This window comes from Rhincodon typus, chromosome 12 (assembly GCF_021869965.1).
Source record: "Rhincodon typus isolate 14 chromosome 12, sRhiTyp1.1, whole genome shotgun sequence".
Lineage (NCBI taxonomy): Eukaryota > Metazoa > Chordata > Chondrichthyes > Orectolobiformes > Rhincodontidae > Rhincodon > Rhincodon typus.
Genome location: NC_063343.1, coordinates 59,753,731 through 59,774,491, shown reverse-complemented (window position 1 = coordinate 59,774,491; position 20,761 = coordinate 59,753,731). Strand labels below are relative to the sequence as shown.

The 20,761-nt window shown below is 42.5% G+C and overlaps 1 protein-coding gene across 1 annotated transcript in view; it reads left to right on the top strand.

The window, feature by feature from the left end:
- Positions 1–20,761, top strand: part of rad50 (RAD50 homolog, double strand break repair protein) — a 115,348-nt gene that overhangs the window by 5,287 nt on the left and 89,300 nt on the right. The window contains exons 3-7 of the mRNA XM_048603696.1: positions 236–440; positions 12,630–12,758; positions 17,214–17,379; positions 18,436–18,629; positions 19,378–19,584. Coding sequence (XP_048459653.1) covers positions 236–440; positions 12,630–12,758; positions 17,214–17,379; positions 18,436–18,629; positions 19,378–19,584 — 901 coding nt within the window. The remainder of the gene's footprint in view (positions 1–235; positions 441–12,629; positions 12,759–17,213; positions 17,380–18,435; positions 18,630–19,377; positions 19,585–20,761) is intronic.

Genomic DNA, 20,761 nt, shown 5'->3' with positions numbered 1-20,761 from the left:
TGGTTCACGTGTGGAATGAACTTCCTGATGAAGTGGTGGATGCGGGTACAATTACAACGTTTCAAAGACATTTGGATGGACATATGAATAGGAAAGGTTTGGAGGGATATGGGCCAGGAGCAGGCAGGTGGGACAAATTTAGTTTGGGATTATATTTGTCATGGACTGGTTGGACCGACGAGTCTGTTTCTGTGCTGTATTACTTTATAGCCACTATGTTGCCATTCTGCTACAGATACATTAAAGCCCTGGAAACATTACGGCAAGTCCGTTTGAAACAGTCACAGTCAGTACGGGAGTATCAGGCAGAGCTCAAGTACCTGAAGCAGAACAAAGAGAAAGCCCATACAATTCAGCGTCAGCTGGAAGATAAAGAAACCCAGCTGGCTGCTTCAAAGCAGAATGTCCAAGTGATTGAAAATCAGATTGCCCCCTTGGAGGTAATGCTCTTTATGTGTGACAGTGTTTAACTTGTGTATGTTATTGTGTAAAAATAAGACAGGTAAGTGAAGAAGTTTATTGTGATCTTGAATTACAGGATTTGTCTTCCCTAGTTATTGTGAAGACAACCAGAGTAGATGCTTATCATCAGTTCTCCTGTTTCTGACTGATGCATTTGATGTGACTAATCTTTGTCTTTTTGCATACTTGATTCCTATTTGGATCTGATATTATGCTTAATTCCTTTAGTTAGCCTTGGTTGAGCCTTTCTTCCTGTTGTGTTTTTGTGCCAGAGGCAGTCTGCCTAGTGAATATCTTTTATTTTAAATGCTTTATGGGACTACTTTACAAATACCTGGATATAAATGGAAGGTTATCTTCTTGTCCCATGCTCTGCTGCAGAGAAGTCTTGTAACTGTATTCCAATCTTAAATAATTCTTTTAAGAAGAATGAGGAATATTTCAATCAAAATGTTACCATGTTGAGGTTGTCTTAAGACTTTTACTGTGAACAACCAGGTTGAATCAATGTATAGCCACTACATTGCCATTCTGCTACAGGTACGTTAAAGCCCTGGAAACATTATAGCAGGTCTGTCTGAAACTGTCATAGTCAATCCAGCAGTATCGAGCAGAGCTCACATACCTGAAGCAGAACAGAGGGAATAAAACAATACTGCATGAAATAATTTCCATGAAAATGTAACATTTACCTCCTCTCTGCTCACCACCCAAGGTCTCAAACACTCCTTCCAAATGAAGCAGCAACTTGTGTGTACTTGTTTTAATTTAATCATGCTGTACTCACTGCTCAATCTGCAGTACCGTGTACGTTGAGGAGACCAAACGCAGATTGGGTGATCGCTGTGTGGAACATCCACTTTCAGTCCACGGTAATGACTCCAACTTTACAGTGGCTTATCATTATAATTCATCACCTTGCTCTCACACAGATATTTCTGCCTTGAACAGATTGCACTGTTCAAAGGAAACTCAGCTTAAGCTTCAGGAACAGCCCCATATCTTTGTTTGACACCTTATAATCTTTGGACTCAACACAGAGTTCGACCGTTTCAGACTATAAACTCAGGCCTCAGATTTTGCTTTCCATTTCTTTGTATGTTTCATTTCTTTTCTTTCTGGCTCCTTTTCTTTCTGACAGTAATCCACCTACTCCAGTCATGTCATTTGTTTCTTGTCTTGCCTCCACCAGGTTCACTTAATGTCGTTTAGGGAAGGAAATCTGGTTTGTAGTGTGAAATAGCCTGCCTAGCAAGTCACTCTGTCCATGGGCCATTAGCGATGGGCTACAGAGTCCAGCCCTACGTAGTTAAATCCAAAGTTTCCTCCAGGCTGGGCAGTTGCGTGGAGGTTGTGTGCGCACCAATCAAAGGCCTGTGTGTTGGCTTTTACGTCTGGACGTGGCTGCCACTCCCGGACCTCGGAGATCCATGAAGTGGGGAAAATAACTTGAGGGGACGTAGGTTAGACCTTTCATAAGCATAGGGCATGTTGTAGACTGGTGTTCCTGCACTGACCCATATTGAGTTTGTTAGTATGTGGGCCATGAACATAGTAGCTGCTTTTCCAATGTGAATGATTACTATCACATATTACAACAATTGACAAACTGATACTGATGTCAGTGAAGCTAAACCAATTGCTTTTCAGTCCAGCCTTGAAGTTACAGTTTCTTATGAAGAATACTGCAGAATGATGAGTATATACAAACCATAAAATTATACTGAACCCAACAGCAATACTGTCATGCAGTACGCTAGGTCCAGTTCAAAGTCAATAGTATGTAGGATTCCTTTGACAGGACTGTGGGAAAATTGGAAATAGGGGTTCCAGCAGCATGTACATGTGCCCACCGTCTGTTCCTGTTGCTCCCATCCGTTGGTTTTGGTGGTTGGGGTGGGGTGGAGGGGGTGGGGAAACTACAGCTCGCCTCTTGTTAACCCCCTATCTGTCAGTTGCAACAAGTATTTCCCTTTTTCAAAGCATCTAGCTGTCACACTTCAGTTAAACTTCAAAAACACACAGATTGCTGGAAAAGCTCAGTTCTGAGGAAGGGTCACCAGACCCGAAACGTTAAGTCTGATTTCTCTTCACAGATGCTGCTAGGCCTGCTGAGCTTTTCCAGTACTTCTGTTTTTGTTTTTGATTCACAGCATCCGTAGTTCTTTCAGTTTTTCTTCATTTCAGCTTACTTATGCGGCAGGTCAAAAATGAAGCAGTTAATTCTAACATTATTTTATTGTCAAAGAGAGTCAAGTTTTATTACCCACAAAAGCGCACACCTATATGGGTGACAAACTCTGAAAGAAAGGGGTAAGTTTTTGGGTAACTGGTACATTCAAGGAAGGTAAAGATCACTTCCATTTACAGTTTGATTTAAGATCTTTTGAGTCGCAATAATGAAACCATCTGAGTGTAAACATTGAGCTGCTGTCTTGTTTCTCTCATAATGGCGAAGCTGCAAGTCCTGAATTTCTCAGTGACTCATTCCGAATTGCTTCTCACAGATAAGTTTGTGAGTTTGAGGGAGATTGTGTGTCTGTGTGAGAGAGAGAGAGATTTATGGTAAGAAGGAGGAGCTTTTTCAGTATACTTGCTGTTATCGGTTCATGTTTCTTTTTCTCCGTGTTTGTTTAAAGGTTCCCTTTAATATCTTGCTCCTCCCTGGATTCTGATGCAATTGTTTAATTTCAAGCTGAATACTTACAGGCAACTTTTCATCTCAACCCATGATCAGTTACGATGCAAGCTTGAGGGAAAAAAAACTGCAAATTTCTTGACACCTCAGAGTTTTGATGCTTCTGGTAGTAATAGTCTGAGGCAACTGGTTGCAAATTCCATATCAGTTGTCTGAGCTTGTCAGGTGACCACAGCTGCCATTTTAGGTCAGCTGTGTTCTTTTTAACACCACTTTTCGTCCATGAAAGTCTCAGGTGTTAAGGTAAAATGGTGAAAGTTGAACGTTGCCGGTATATTTTCATGAGGGCAATAACATCGTCGTGCCCCTCAGCTGACCAGATTGCTAAAACTGGCAGCTCCAATGTCTATTTGGAGATGCAGCAGGTAGCTTCCTTTGTGGCTTGGAGACAGTAAGGACTGCAGCTGCTGGAAGCCAGAGCCAGTAGATATGAAGCTGGAAAAGCACAGCAGGTCAGACCGTGTCTGAGGAGCAGGGAAGTCCATGTTTTGGGCTGAAACCCTCCATCAGGACTGGGGAGGAGGAGAGGAACCCAGAAGTAAACATAAGGGCTGGGGGAAGTGTAGGTCATAGGTGGATGCAGATAGGGGGTTATTGTGATTGGTCAGTGGGAAGGTGGACAGGTTAGGTCAGGGAGGCGAGGAGGAGGAGAGGGCTGGACAGGGGTTAAGGCTGGGGGTGGAGAGATTTTGAAGCTGGTGAAGTCAATATTGAGGCCATTGGGCTGTGAGCTCCTGAGGCAAAATATCAGGTGTTGTTCCCCCAGTGAATTTGAGGGCAAGGTGGAGGGTGTTGGCAAAGTTCATGAACTGCTGAAGCTCCTCATGGAAGCACGAGGCAGCACTAACACAGTCGTTAATGTAGCGGAGAAAGAGGTGGGGGGTGGTGTCAGTGTAGTTGTGAAAGGAGGACTGTTCCACGAATCCTGTAAAGAGGCCAGGCATAGCTCAGGCCCATGCGGGTGCCTGTGGTCACCCCTTTAGTTCGCAGGAAGCGGGAGGAATCAAAGGAAAAATTGTTGAGGGTGAGGACCAGTTCTGCCAAGCGAATGTGTGTGTTAGCAGAGGGGGACTGATTGGGCCTATGGGAGAGAAAGAAGCGAAGGGCTTTTAGGCCCCCTCCATATGGGGGATACAGGTGTAAAGGGACTGTATGTCCATGGTGAAGATGAGATTTTGGGGGCCGGGGAATTGAAAGTTTTGGAAAAGGTGGAGGGCATGGGTTGTGTCATGATCACCCCACCAACCTCCGAATCTAATGCATTATCCTCTGACATTTCCGTCACCTACAATCAGACCCCAACACCAAAAAGATATTTCCTTCCCCACCCCTGTGCGCTTTCCACAGGGACCGTTCATTCCGTGACTCCCTCATCAGCTCGACATTCCTCACCAACTTCACCGTACCCAGTATCTTTCCCTGCAACCACAAAAGGTGCAACACCTGTCCCTACACCTCCCTTCTCACCTCCGTCCAAGGCCCCAAACAATCCTTCCAAATCCGGCCAAGATTCACCTGTACTTCATCCAATCCATTGCTCCCGATGTGGTCTCCTTTATATCAGGAGACCAGATGCAGACTCGAGGACCGGTTCGCACAGCATCTGCACTTTGCATGCACTTACCAACTTGACCTTTCAGTTGCCATCTATTTTAATTCTCCTCCCACTCTCCTGGTGACATGTCCAATCTTGGCCTCCTCCACTGTCAAACTTGGCCTCCACTGAGGCTGAACGTAAACTGGAGGAACAACACCTGATATTTCACCTTCAGACCTTACAGCGCAATGGCCTCAATATTGACTTCACCAGCTTCAAATCCCTCCACCCCCAGCCTTATCTCACCTACAGCCCTCCTTCCTCCTCCTCGCCTCCCTGACCTGTCCATCTTCCTACTCACCAATCCGCTCCACCCTTCCCACTGACCAATTACAAAAACCCCGTACCTGATCCACCTATCACTATTCCACCAACCTTCCCCCCCCCACACACACCCATTTACTTTGGGGCTCCCCTCCTCCTTCTCAGGCCTTACTGAGGGTTTTGGCCCAAGACGTTGACTTTCCTGCTCCTCGGATGTTGCCTGACCTGTGCTTTTCCAGCTCCACATCTAGCTTCCTTTGTGGTATGAACTCAGATTGAATACTGCAAGTTGTTCGTGGTATCCATGTGAAAGTTTCCTTCATTTGGGAAGACAAAGCTCCCGGGGATGATTCAGTTAGATACTTGGCCTAATGTGGGGTTCATGTTGGCAGCAGGTTGCAACTGATCTCGGATCACAGAAAGTGACAGCTACTGCTTCTGCTGCCCCCCCACCCCTTCAAACGAGAACTGAAACATTAATGAATGACCCACTTTGGAGGATTGTAAGGTACCTTAAAAGCAGGCCGTATCAGTGATGTTCAAAATGCTACAGTGTCTGAATGCTTTTGTGTGTAAATGAACCATTGCCGCAATGTTGAAGCAGTTTGATCATCCAACTTGCTTTAGACTGCACCCACCACAACTTCACACCTTTTGAAGAGATTGAAATCAATTTAACTGTAAAATGCAAATGGCCCACAGAAAACAAACCCATCAGACTATTTCATGTTGGAAGTGTGCAAGTTAAGTACAACAAGCTTGATGTTTATCGGGGGAGAGGCTATAAAATATTCAACATTTTAGCATCAGTTGAGTTTTGATGTAATCTGAAAGTGCTGGTGTGCTACACTGCACTCCAATATTCATTTTTTTTTTCAGGCCTTTTTGAAGTGTGGCCAAATTCTTCAAACTTAGCAGCATCACGTTACCTCCCAGTGACAGGGCTGGGCTGCAGTAGCCTGAAGTTAAAGTCATCTTTGTCCTACTGGACCCACAGCACTTCACTCTCATTCGAGATAGAGACAGAGAGATGACTGGTGGTGTTTTAACCTGAGGGTCACCGCACCTCAGATAAGGAGAGAGAGGTGGAGATGGAGAATCTTTCATGGTACCCTCAGTTGGTGTGAGAATTGAACCCACGTTGTCAGCATCACTCTGCATCACAAACCAGCTATCCAGCCAACTGAGCTGACTGACTGACTGCCTACAGTCTGGTAGATGGGGGCTGATGCAGCTACAGCTGTCTGGTTGGAACCAGTTTCTGGAGCCAGTTTATCAGTTTGATATTGGTTCTGTTTCCCGCTTAGCATCTGTGATACTGATCCCTTAATCCCAATGGTTCTGAGTGCCAATCTCCCTCCCCCATAGTAAGGAGCATAAACACTGGCTTTGACCAGTTTGGCAGAGAGGCATGTTTCTCTGTAGGCCTTTTATCTTTCTTTTGTTGGGTTTGGCCCAACTGGATGGAGGCATTAGCTGGAACTTGAGTGACAGCAGGAGAATGTTCCCTTTTTTAGGGTTTAATCACAAAGACAGTTAGAATCCATTTTATGACATTGTTTGGAGTTGGAGTACCACGTGCTGTGGTGAAAGTACTGAGTCACCAGCAGTGTCGTGACTTTCCAGCTAAAGAGAAGAATCCCACATTTTGACAATGTTGTCCAGTGGTTGGTATTGATTGGTGTGTCAGTATTGTGTGTGGCTACAGTAACATTTGCATTAGTTTTAAAGTAAAATATCTTGATATACACAGAACACTTACAAGAAATGCCCTTCATATGTTTATAGTTATCCCATTCAGAAACCAAGGAAATAAGGAACTCTCAATGGTCAAGTAAATGCTTGAAGACTTTAAAGTTTTCGAGAAGATTTGGAGCTTGGGTTGTGTTTTGAGATTGTAGACGTGCTCACCAAGGCGATGGGTTTGTTTGCAAATGTTTTGTCACCCTGCTAGGTAACATCGTCAGTGCGCCTCTGGTGAAGCGTGGGTGCTCTGTCCTGCTTGTTATTTATATGCCTCAGTTTGCTGGGGTGATTGGCATCACTTCCGGGTTTTGTTTCTTAGTGGTTTATACACATGGTCTAATTCAATGTGTTTGTTGATGGAGTTCCAGTTGGAATACCAGGCCTCGAGGAATTCCCTGGTGTGTCTCTGTTTGGTTTGTGCGATTATTGATGTGTTGTCTCAGACAAATTTGTGTCCCTCATCGTCCGTGTGTAGTGAGTAATACCAACCACCCCAGCAAACCAAGGCATATAAAAATAACAAGCAGAACAGAACACTGATGCTTCACTGCAAGCACACTGACGACGTTACCTAGCAGGATGACGGAACGTTTGCAATCAAACTCACCGGCTCGGCGAACATGATTACAACCTCATGCTTGAACACTGCTTTTCACCTTTCCATTTTTGAACAAATGCACAACAATATTCACATCCTTGTACATACCTCCTACGAATGTATTGAATTTGCATTTGCAAGAATGGTGTCCATCACTCGCTCTCTGTTTGCTAATTAGATGTATAATTAGCTGCATTTGAATTTCCAATTTGCCTCAAATGGACACAATTACATTCAGGCATCTTTGAAAATTGCATATTATTTATTTGAGCTTGTGTTGCAAGACTCAGTGGTATTATTATTAAAGTTGAATGGTTCAGTGTAGCAAATGGGTTACTGCAGTGTGATTAGCACAGTACCGTTTCATTTCCTAGTATTATGGACTAGACCAAACCCCATCAAACTATATTCAGAGAGCCTAGACCCTAACTTTTTCTTATCTTAAAGGTAAGTGTAAGGCATTGCGTTCCTGATGGAATTCAATTGGTCAGGCTACTCGACTTTATAAAAACTAAGCGTGTTTTGATCCTACATTTAAAATACAGACAAAATGAAAAATAAAAGAAAAGAATTGACTTAACTGTAACTCAATCAAAATGCTTAACTGTATGCACTACTAATTAACTGTTCCAATATAGTAATATCCCATAAACATACCCTTGGCAAAGACAAAATCAGTAAAATAGATTGTCTCACATGCAATTCTAGCAGCAGGAAGAAAACCCCAGCTTTTAGCTGTAAGAAAGAGAGGAATAAGAGCTTCCAGATCCCATTTCAAAACCCCAGCAACTGCAGAAAGCAAATATTAGCCATCCTGGTTCTACGGGAGCTTGACCTACCCATTCAGGCTGCTTCTGTTTTTGCAACATTTTCACAAAAAAAAACCCAAGGCCTTTCTGTTTACTTTATTGGCCATGAGCAGACTGCCTGTCACCTCTGTCTCAACATTACTTCATTTAAAAAAAAGGACAAAATACACTGCTTAAAGCCAGAGTATTATCACGCTAGGTGTTTCTAATGCATTCACAGGATGTGGGCTGTGCTAGCATTTATTGCCCGTAAGAAGGTGGTAGTGAGCTGCCTTCCTCAGTGGCTGCAGTCTATTTGTTGTGGGTGCATCCACAGTACTGTTATGAGGAAGGTCCAGAAGTTTGACCCAGTGATACTGAAGGAAAGGCAATATATTTCCAAGCCAGAGCGGTGATGGCCTTGGATGGGAATGTGAGGTAGTGGTGTTCTCATGTTGCTGCTGCCCATGGTACACAAACAGTTACACTGACCTCACTTCCACAAATCCTGTTTCTTGCAAGCATTGGATTCCATTCCATTCTCCTGGTTTCTCTGTCTCTGTCACTGAGAATTCTCCAACCTCCCCCATGGTGGACAAGGCCATGAACTCTCTGACCCATGACCCCTTACCATGTGATCAAAGAAGATGTAACATTTGTCAATTCAGCGCTTTCCTCCTATCTTTCCAGGGCCCCAAATATACCTTCCAGGTGAAGTAACATCTTTCTTGTACTTCTGTTCCCTGCTCCCTCTGACACAAATGTGTGCACTTTCTCACACACGCCCCCGCCCCTGCCCCCGCCCTTCACCCTTTCTTGTTTGGGTCTTGTGGTCTTGGCTCTCAGCATTTTCTATTTTTCATATCCTCGCCTAAATCCATTTTCTATCTCTACCATTGCTTCATCACCATTAGCACTCCCTTTTGTCTTTTGCCCATGTGGAACATTGTGTCATGGGTTTGATTTGGTGCTTCTGCCAAATTAATACTCGGCCAAGGAAGCATGAAGTACCTTATGATTGGTGCACTAATCTTCTCAATTAACCATTGTCAAATGCCTGCTGAAATTCCTGTAGGCTCACAATCTGTTCCACTCACTCCACCTCCCTCTTTGTCTAGCAACGTTAAATTCACTATTTTCCAGCTCACCCCCTCAGTTCTGAAGTGGGGACACGTCAGATTCAAAGCACTGACTCTTTTTCTCCCTCCACGGATGCTGCTAGAGTTGCTGAGTTTCTCCAGTGCTCTGTATCTTGATATCTGCTGTCCTTGTCTTTCTAGATAGTGGCGGTTGTGGGTTTGAAAGGTGCAGTTACAGGGTCTTTGGTGAAAACCTGCATCTTGTAGGTGGTACAGGCTGTAGCTACTGAGTACCCTAACCCTGTGATATTCAAACTGCTGACATCTTGCCATGAGTTCACAGTTTTATTCACACTACAAACGTCATCTGCAGAGATGCCTTTTTGAGATTTTGGGCTGATTGAAGTTGGATGCATTTATCCTTCTCCAATGCACACTAAAACCTGTTACTAGCTGTCAGAAGTGTAGGGGGGGAGAAAAAAACACATTCCACTCCTAAAACTTTGATTTTAAAAGAGTAGGATCAGCTTGACTCATTTTGGTGCTATGACATGTAAACTAGGAGCAAATTACTGCAGATACTGGAATCTGTACTGAAAACAACAAACATGTAAAGTAGCTCTCTTTTGGTTTAAAAATATGGCCAAAGGAGATGCTGTGTGCAATGATTGCATTTGTATTTGTTTCTGATAATTCATGGCTAATTATCACTGTGATGCAAATGGTCACTGGATAATTAATCCTTCTACAAGGGTGGAGGTAGCTATTACGAGGGGGCGTAGTTTTAAAGTGAGTGGAGGTAGATGTCGGGGAAACGTCAGAGGTAGGTTCTTTACTCAGAGTGGTAGAGGCGTGGAATGCATTGCCGGAGAGGGTAGTGGTGTCGGCCTCATTACGGGCATTTAAGCAGCTATTAGATAGGCATATGGATGATACTATAAGGTAGGGGTGGAGGTTAGATAGACTTTAGGATTAGGGTAGAAGTTTGGCACGACACCGTAGGCGGAAGGGCCTGTACTGTGCTGTACTGTTCTATGTTCTATGCTATTGATGAGTGTCTTCATTGCCTGAGCGAAGAAAATGACAAAGCATAGAATAAACTCACCACCAACTTCTGTGAGATATTGAAAACTGAAGGTGTTCAAAATACTTCATGCCATGTTTTATAGTTGTTGTACTAACTGGATGGAATTTGATGGGCCAAATGCTCAATTTTTGCTCATTCTTCATTACATAATCACACTATCTTGGTTTCCTTTCTAAAGCCAGTGCAAAGATTTGAACACAAACCTTCACTTCTGTGAGCCTAGAGGATTTTCAGCAGGCTTTTGACCGTGGTTGATTGAGAAGATTAGTACACCAGTGATAATGTACTTGATGCTTCTTTGGTTGAGTGTTAATTTGGCAAAAGCACCAAATCAAGTCCTGTGCCACCATTACTCCTCATGGCTGTGTATGTGGTAGGGCATTGCAGACTTAGCCATCAATGCTGTAAAGTGTATCTATTAGTAACATTTTAGCCAGCTGCTTGAGTGTACAAGAGTAACCCAAGACTCCTAAAATGTTTAAAATGCTTTTAGAGGGAAGCTGGATGAGTACAAAAGAGAGAAAAGTGGAGGTATAGGGTGACAGGAGCCTCATAAATAAAAGGTTAATAAATTCCTTGCAAAGTAATGTGGAATCTTTACTTTAAAGTTGGAAATGTTCAAGAGCAACTATAATGGGGGAAACATGTAGCGGATGCTATTAAAATGGACATCATAGGCTTTTGTCAAAATTAAAATTGAGATTGCAGCTGAAGATGCAGTAAAAAGGAAAGTAACCATCTGATTTAAACCTTCCAACTATTTTGTGTGTGTGGTGGAAATACAGTAGTTTTGATCTCACTTTGGGTGGAGTGTGTACGGTCTTGAGTTTTTGTATGCAGAAGCATGTGTCAGTTATTTTGAAAAAATGGCTTGTTTCTAACTTGCACCTGTTGAGTACAAATTTAAATATTGTGGTGTCCAGGAAATTAATTCTTTCCTTGTCTATTGTAGCTTTAAATTTAGTGAGGGTTCATAATTATTGAGTATTACTGAATTCTTCTCGTGTTACTTCACAACAAAGGTCAGTCTGCTGTCGAGCCAACACTCCCAGTGATGCAGAAGTCTCTTCATACTGCAAACCAATACATGCAACAGCTGAAGGAAGTCTCCCTTTTTATGTGTTCAAGGTGTTTAATTACTAGTATGTCCTTTCACAATAAAATTAACATGCTGTTAACATTTAGGAGTGGGGTGAGGAGAAATTTCTTCACCCATAGGATTATGCTGCTTTAGAATTCTTTATTGCAGAGAGCTGGGGGTTTTTGGTTGTTGATCATATTAGGGTAGGATTGCTGTATTTCTTGGAATTGGATTTCTTGGATTTAAGGATAAGGTTGGCAAGTAGAATTGGGTAGAAGGTCAGTCAGAACGTTACCAATGGGAAGACTGGACTCTTGGGAAAATGTTGCTTACTTCTTTTTCTTATTTACCAGTCCAGTAGTGTAACCACTGTAGTGCTGTACCTGTGGGATCTCCATTTTATATGTAATTCCACTGGCCAAGGGTGCTCATGGCACAGAGGTAATATCCATATCTCTGGACCAGAAGGACCAGGTTCGTGACCCACCTGCCTCAAAGGTATGTCAAAACGGTGGCTCAGTGATTAGTACTGCTGCCTCACAGCGCCAGAGACCCAGATTTGATTCCAGCCTTGGGTGACTGTCTGTGTGGAGTTTGCACGTTCTGCCCGTGTCTGCGTGGATTTCCTCCGGGTGCTCCAGTTTCCTCCCACAGTCCAAAGATGTGCAGGCTAGGTGGATTGGCCAGGCTAAATTGCCCATAGTGCCCAGGGATGTTTAGGTTAGGTGTGTTAGACATGGGGAAATCAGGGGTGGGGGAATGGGTCTGAGTTCTATGAAAACATAGAATCACTACAAGGCAGATAGAGGCCATTCAGCCCATCGAGTGTGCACCAACCCTCTGATTGGCATATCCCTAACCCCCCTCACCCTATTCCCGTAATCCCACATTTACCATGGCTACCCTCCTAGGCTGCACATCCCTGGTCACTACAGGGCAATTTAGCGTGGCCAACCTGCCTAACCTGCACACCTTTCAACTGTGGATGGAAACCAGAGCACCCAGCAGAAATCCACATAGATACATTGAGAAGGTGCAAACTCTACACAGACATTCGTCCAAGGCTGGAATCGAACCCTGGTCCCCAGTACTGTGAGGCAGCAGTATTAACCTCCTGAGCTGCATGTTCGAATAGGTTGATTAAAAGTAATTAGTCTATTGGCTGGCCATGACATGTAGCGGTGTTGTTTTAATTGCTTTGTTGTGATTTGGATTGTTTGCTTTTGCAGGAGCGATTGTCCCAAATTGACCAGAACCTGAGCAAAGTGATGAAGCTTGACAATGACATCAAAGCTCTTGAAAGCAGGAAAAAGCAAATGGAGGAGGACAACCGTGAACTGGAAGAGAAAATAGAGCAGGTTTGTTCCTGTTCTATTAAAAAGCCTGTGCCGATATTCCATTTACTTTCATTTTTAAAAAGTCATCCAAAGTACGTTTGAATTCAACCCGTTCCTGAGCTTGTTCTGCATGGTGTGATGTGGGGAGGGAGGAGATGGTTTTGTCTGCCAATCAGTGGGAGGATGTCCCACCCCTGAGAGCTACCAGCCAATCTGATTGGTTGCCAGCTCAAGCTTGTGTAGTCCCAACAGTGCCACAGCTGAGCGGTGGTAGCCACTGGGACTGCAAGCAGATTGAGCAAGGAGAGTAGATGGATATCTGAGCCAAATATGTGGGGCCTTTTATAGGGTAGGAAGGGATCAAGCAGCCTGGGTGATGGGGGTGTTGTGTTTTGGAGACCAGACAATGAGAAACAGATGTGTGGATGGTGCCGTTAAAGCACAATGGACCCTCTCCAAATGTTGTGCTCCTAACCCCGATATTTCCGAAACATGTTTTCCAGAAGTGTGCTGCCCACTGGGCGCTAAGACATATGAGTCAGTTGGATCGGTATGAAGCTCAGTTACCACCTATTTCTGATTTAAGATGGGGCTGGCAAAGACTGCTAGCTGAACCCAGAACCTGTTAGCTGATGCTGCTAGGATTGCAAGCTGGCTTATGAAGGAGGTCTGAAGCAACAAGGAGGTGCAGGAAATGTCAGGCAGTGGTACTTTGCTGTCCTCTTGACTGGATTTTGAAGAACCTTGTGATTGGCCTTTGAAAAACAAGCAAGAAAGAAATGGGAGGGAGGCTGCCCTCAACAGGCAAATGTCACCCTCAAAAAAAAAACTTGAACACCTATGAACCTGATTGGTTCTATACTGACCAATTCAATAAAGATAAACCTGACTAAAGAGGGGAAAATAAAATTTTTGTTTGGAAATTCAACAGATTCTTGGAGCCTTGTTTTCTTTGCCAAAGGCGCTGTGATTTATTAAGAAAAGCCTCCTTTACTCTGGAGTCCTTTTGCAATTTTAACCACCAGTGTTCGACAAAGTACAACATGGTCTCTGCTTATCAGAAATAAAGTGGCTTAAAAATGTTTGTTGTATCCATAAATGCACAAAGTTAGAATAAAACCAGCCAGTTGCAAGTGTCAAAGTTTATTTTATAGCTTGTGTTTACTGGGAGGAAGTTGAATTGGTTGTTTAATGCGTAACACACAATCTGAAGTATAGGTAGATTAATAGTATATATAATAAATGATGTACATGTAATGGGACTTTCTCTACGTACACCTGATATCTAAAGGGGAACATGTGGTGCTTATTGGGCCATGTCAGCATTTGCATTTCTTACAAGATTGAATGCATGAAATTTTATTGAGGTGCTTGCAACCAATGGTCATGCTGTTTCCTTGAACAGGAATAGTACTGTTACATGATGTGAAAAATTTAGTTTGATCTATATCTGGTGTGAAATAATTGCATTTTTAATAGTTTTTACTTAATCAGCACTGTTGTGTGTAAAAGGAGAAGGGTATTATTCATCTGGATAGAAACACAAGACAGTTGTAAAATAATTGCCATGCTAAGTGTTATATTTGTGGTTGAAATACCTAGTTCATATCTAGGTTGATACTGGGTTAAGTTACATAAGGTTAGATCGATATCTTTGGTTAAAAGATCTGATTACATGGAAGAAATGAAGCAATTAGCAGCATTGCTTTTTTTGATTGATTGAGAAAGGACTACTTCGCTTCACTTTTTGAAGATGTCCGTTAGCCTCACCCTCCCAACCCCCACTCACACCATTGTGAAGTGGTTAAATGTACAACACGTGATAATGTTTCCTGGTGAAAACAGACCCTTTGGTCCAACTTGTCCATGCTGACCAGGTTTCCTAAACTAAACTAGCCCCGCTTGCCTGTGATTGGCCCATGTCCTTCTAAACCTTTCCTTCTCATGTACCTATCCAAATGTCTGCATCTATGACTACATCTGGCAGTTCATTCCACATATTTAGCCACCTTCTGTGTGAAAATGTTCTCCCTCAGATCCCTTTTAAATCTTTCCCCTCTCGCCTTAAAAATATGCCCCCTAGTTTTGAACTCTCCCAACCTAGAGAAAAGACCTTGGCTATTCACTGTATCTGTGCCCCTCATGATTTTATAAACATTTATAAGATCACCCCTCACCCTCCTGTGCTCCAGGGGACAACAGTCCCAGCCAATTGTTCATGGTGGTGCCTCTCCCACTGTTGAATATTTTTAACCTGCAGACTCAAGATTACTGGCATGAATATCAAGGAGAAACCGGGAATAGGCCTGTTTGCTGCAGTAAGATGGTCTTTTACTTAAGCAGAGACTATGAAATTAAATTAGAATAAATTTTGAAGAGCCATTGACTGATGATAGACTTCATCACTCTTGCTATATATCAACAGGTATAGTTGAAGTGACTTGCATAGATGCATTTAAGGAGAAGCTAGGTAGCATTGAGGAATGAAAACATCAAAGAGTCGTGCTGCTAATGGGTAAAAATGAGCAGAAATCGGCTTTTTAACAATTAATTCTTGAGAATATGGTGGCCCAGCGGTTAGAATTGCTGCCTTGCAGCGCCAGGAAGCCGGATTCGATTCTAGCCTTTGGTGACTGTGTGGAGTTTGCACACCCTCCGAACCACACCCCACCCTCCCCCAGCTGTGTCTGTGCGTGTTCTGCTTTCCTTCCACAGTCCAAAGTTGTGTAGGTTATGTGCTTTTGCCATGCTAAATTGCCCCATAGTGTCCAGAGATGTGCAAGCTCGGTGGATTGGCCATGGTGAATGTGGGGTTATGGGGTTAGGGTAGGGGGTGGGACTGTGCGGGATGGTTTTCAGAGGGTTGGTGCTGAAACAATGGGCTGAATGGCCTCTTTCTACACTGTAGAATTGAATGATTCTGTGATATCCCTCAAAACCAGGGTGTTTGGTGTCCTTATGTAATTACCCTTAAAACAGAAGTAAACTGCTTCCTTAAGCCACTGCAGTCCATGTAGCAAGGTTACTTTGCAGCTTTTTGGGCTGAATGGTTTTTGTTATCGACATTGTGCAGTACTTAATGTAGCTATCTCGAATCATTGGAGCTGTCAATTAGTGTTTTCTCTCTTTAATATTTATCCACAAGTATCTTGCCCTGATGCAGGATAAATGTAGCTTTGAGGAATCAGTATTGTAAGATAGTTTAGGATCCATAAGTCTGGGGTGTCAAAACATGGATTCCAGTTGAGAGCAATCCATATTAGATGACTGAAATTGTTTACTGTGAAGGAAACAAATATTCTGCACTAATAAGGAATTTTAATTCAAATAGTTCCACTGCAGAGGCCACTCCTGCTAGGAATACTGACTCAGGATGTAGCAAGTTTGGAAATTAAAGACTAACTGTGGGAATTTTGTAAAATGCATTATCTTGTTTGAATAACATTGCATTTAATGGATCCAATCAAATAGAAGTAACTGAATCTTCAAGCTTAGGTGTGTGAATCAAATGTATGTGATAGAACGACTGGGCACTAATTCTAGTACCCTTCTGAAGCATTGATTTAATCTGGGACTTCCTGGTTATATGTGATCCTTGTGACACATTTGTGATTTGTTTGTCCGCTATCGTACGTTTGTACATTTTACGTAGGGTTTCCTATTTTCATGGTGTCATCGAAGCTTTGCAGAGTCAGGAGATCTGACGGTGTCTCATGTATCTCACTCAAAGGATGGAATTTGCAAATCATAGAATCTTGAGTGAAGGAGGCCATTCACTCTATCATTCTATGCTGGTTCTTTTGAAACCTGTAAACTTTTAGTCAGTTTTTGCTCCCTGTATGCCTTCATGATTTTCCCTCAACTAACTGACTCTTCAGAACAACAGAGGAGCTCTGAACTGTGTTCAATATCCTGTGCAACGTCCTTTGTACATTTGGTTTGTGTGGATGCGTACACAAGATGGCAGTAGAGTCGGACATTCCAACTGGAGCTCCTCCACTCCTTCTGTTTCCTTTTCTTCCCTTTTTTTTCTTCCCCCTTTGGTCTCTCGGCAGCCCTAAACCTGATCAGAGGACTCATCAAAACTGTTAAACTTCTAACTTATTCCTTTATTTTTCCAGTTTAAACTACAAAAAACTTGAATGTAAAATCTTTCTTTTATTTTTCAACTATTCTACGAAGTAATGCTTAAATTTTTAATTCTTATTTCTCTTGCTACTTTGTACCTAAGATGGCACCATGTGTGGCGACATACACTTTTCACAGTACTCATGTACTTCTGTACTTAGCACATGTGTCAATAAAATCTAAAATAAACTAAACAGGCACACTCCGTTGTCTTACTAACTTTATGGATATTTCATGCTCTTAAATGATGGAACCAGAGTTTTTTCACAGTGGAGTTGTATTACTCCTCTAGCCGTAGAGGAATTCTCACATTTATCAATGATCTATTACATCTGCCTTGAATTTCAGCTTTTCCAGGGGACTGATGAGCAGCTTCGGGACAAGTACCTCAATCACCAGAGAACAGTGATTGAAAAAGAGAGACTACTGACTGATCGTCAGCGTGAGCTTGATCGGGTAAACCAGAGATGCCAGAAACTCAACCGACAAAAGTCAGAGATGCTGGTTGAACAGGGTACTAGAAAAGTCATTTTCACTTTCACAGTGTGCGCATAATGCCTCGATTTTACAGCTTCTACATTAAACTTATTCTGGATTGATTACCTCCATTAGTTAGTTTGGAATCAATGTTTAATTATCTTTTGCACTTTGTAATGTTTCACTTTTGCAGCATTGACATAAGCCCATTAGTGAATTGCAGACTATTCCTCTGTGTTCCCTGATGTGGAATGCACAAGTCCTTGATTATAAAAGGAACTCTGCCTGCATGTATTGCTGAGGGCCTCGATTGGAAAACAAGACAATCGACAAATCTTCCCTCCCGCAGCTCTTCCATAAAAGTACAGCACTGTCTAAATCAAACCAGTAATTACCTGTAATCATGTCCATGCATGTAGAATGGTCATTAGTTGATGTATTGCCTGTTTCTTTCATTTGTTCTTTCCTGAGATGCAGCTATTGGAGGTAAAGTTTGTTGCCCATCCCTATTTGCCCTTAAACTGAAGGGGCTTGACAGGCCATTTCAGAGAGAAGTTGGGAGTCAGTCACATTATAGTAGGTCTGGAGTCACCACGTAGGCCTGACCAGTTAAAGACAGTAGATTTCTTCCCTGAAGGGCATTGATAAACTAGATTTTTTTAATGGCAATTGATGATGGTTTTATTGTGCCTTTTAAGTGCAAAACTTGGCAGCATCTACATCCCACGAACAAATAATTTTTTAAAAATACATGCTCAGCAGCTGGTGGAATTGAAAAGTAGTCTGTGGTGGGGTTTGAGCCCATGGCCCCAGAGCATTAGCCTTGAGGCCTCTGGATTACTAGTCAAGTGACATTACCATTAGATCATCATCTCTTCCATATGTGAGATGACAGATGAAGGAAATCTAGAATTGACGACTAATGTTGTTATGATTGCTGTTCATTTTTATTACGGATGCTTTAAAAAAAAAAATGCCAATTACTAACTTCTCAATCAATGCAATGACTCGCAAAGAGTTGCATGATTTTTACTCCTGTAAGTCAATGATGTTTTGAATCCATTTGATTGTACTTCATTTTCTTTGTATATAGGACGACTTCAGCTCCAGGCAGATCGCCAGCAGGACAACATCAAAAAACGCGATTCTCTGGTCCACGCTCTCGCGAGGCAGCTTCAGTTGGATGGTTACGAAAGAGCACCGTTCAGCGATCGTCAGTTTGATAGTTTCCGTTGTCAAATCACGGCTAGGTTGCACAGTGAGAAGGAATCGGCCGGCCAAATCATGGTGAGAACTTTCTTTTTTCTAACAAAAGTATTTCGCTCGCCTGACGGTTATCCGGTTTACACTTATGGTGTTATGGACTGTTTGGTGAAAATGTGAACTATCCTGCTGAGCAAACCTGTGCTATGATTGGCTGCTGGATGTACTTTTGTCCCTCGGTCCCTAGCCTTACTGAATTTATCAACTGTATTATGTTGTGGTCAGGCATTTGAGTACCCCCCAACCTCCCCCACCCCTCCATTTGTAGACAATAGTGAGCTAAGGAAATACAGATTGAAAGCTTAAATTTTTCTTTGAATCGTTTCACTTTGGAACAACCACAAACAAAGTCGTTACGTGGTTTTTATTGAAGTTGAAAGTCCTGTAGCTTATTTACTCTTCAACACACATCACTGAAACAGATTATCTGCTTCATTATCGTGTTAATATTGAAGGGTGTTGATGTGCACATATTGACAGCCATGTTTCTGCATTTCAGAAATAATGTGTTAGCTACGAATTGGATAGGAATGCTTTAAGATTGTGCAAACTGCATTTATTATCTTATGGTCTAATTTTGAGCCAGATAGTAAAATAAAGTTTACCTTGGGAGAATATGTGGACCTAATTAGGATTTTCAAAGCTGTTAGGACTATATCATATTATAGATGTGGCAAGGTATTAGTCTGCAGTTGGCTCCTGAGTTATCTGCAGCCTTCATACACCCAACAAGAATTACTGCAAACATTCAAGAATTGCTTGTTTTTAACAGAGAGAATTCGCGGAGAAAGAAGCAGCCAAGCAGCGGCAGATTGATGAGATCAGGGATACGAAGACAGGACTGGAGCGAACAATCGAACTTAAGTCAGGCATTCAGAGAAAGAGACAGGATGAGCTGAAAAATGTTAAGCTGGAACTCCAGCAACTGGAAGGGTCTTCCACTAGACTGCAAGAATTGGACCAGGAACTCAACAAAGCGGTAAGGCAGTGAAGGAACTCCCAACTTTCGCATTTGTTCCTTTCACTGCATGCACTCCAACAATCCGGATAAACATTGTTGGGCAACAGATTCCTGGAGGCAGGACTGAGGGAGTTTTGTGGTGCCAGAGATACCATCGTTTAGATGACACTTATCTCGCATCTGAGGTGCAAATAAATGATTTCCTGGTACAGTTTTGAAGACGAACAGGGGAGTTATCCCCTCTGCCCTGGACTCTCTGTAGCCCTTATAAAAAGCAGAATATCTGGTCGTCTTTACTATAGTTGTTTGATGGACTAATGCAGTCTGCAACTTTGCTGCTATTTTCTAGATTGCAATAGTGACTGCATTCCAAAGTGCATAATTGGCTGCTGTACTCTTTGAAACATCTGATTCTGGTGGAAGGTGCTATATAAATTCATCCTTTCCTATATAGAATACAAATAAGACCCTATATGTGGATTCACTTGGCAATAGGAAGGAAAGTAGAGAGAGTGGCTTGATGATTTGGATGAGAAGTAGTTAAAATCCTGAAAAGAGCAGCCAAAAGATCATGAATAAATGTGCAACCACCTTTGCTAAGAAACATAGTTGAATGAGAGTATTAATTTGACTCCATTATTATCTGTTCATTATCTGATGGTCCTAGATCAAGCACTAAACAAACAGTAGATAACAGGATGATGATTTTCTGATAATCAAAATTAATGAATGGGTAATTCATATATTTATGTTTTTGAGTGTTAGACTATAACTCTCCCACTCAGTAGTGCCTCAGAAGTTTTTAAGTTAAACAAGCTGTGATACCAACATCCAGATGCATTCGCTCCCTCTTGGTTGCATGACTTCCAACGCTGTTCTTCGGTCAAACACACAGCAAGCTTTACATTATGCAATTCTCTCTGGTCAAAGTCTGTATTGGTAAGCAGGAAAATTTAAATTGAATTAGAACGATGAATAATACAGCACAGGAACGGGCCCTTCAGCCCTCCAAGCCTGCGCTGACACATTTTTGCCCTTCCATACTAAAACTGTCTTCACTTACAGGATCTGTAACCCTCTGTTCCTTTCCTATTCATGTATTCGTCCAGGTGCTTCAGAAAACTGCTGCTGTGTCTGCTTGCACCACCTCCTGTGGCAACACGTTCCAGGCACACCACCCTTTGTGTGAAACCTC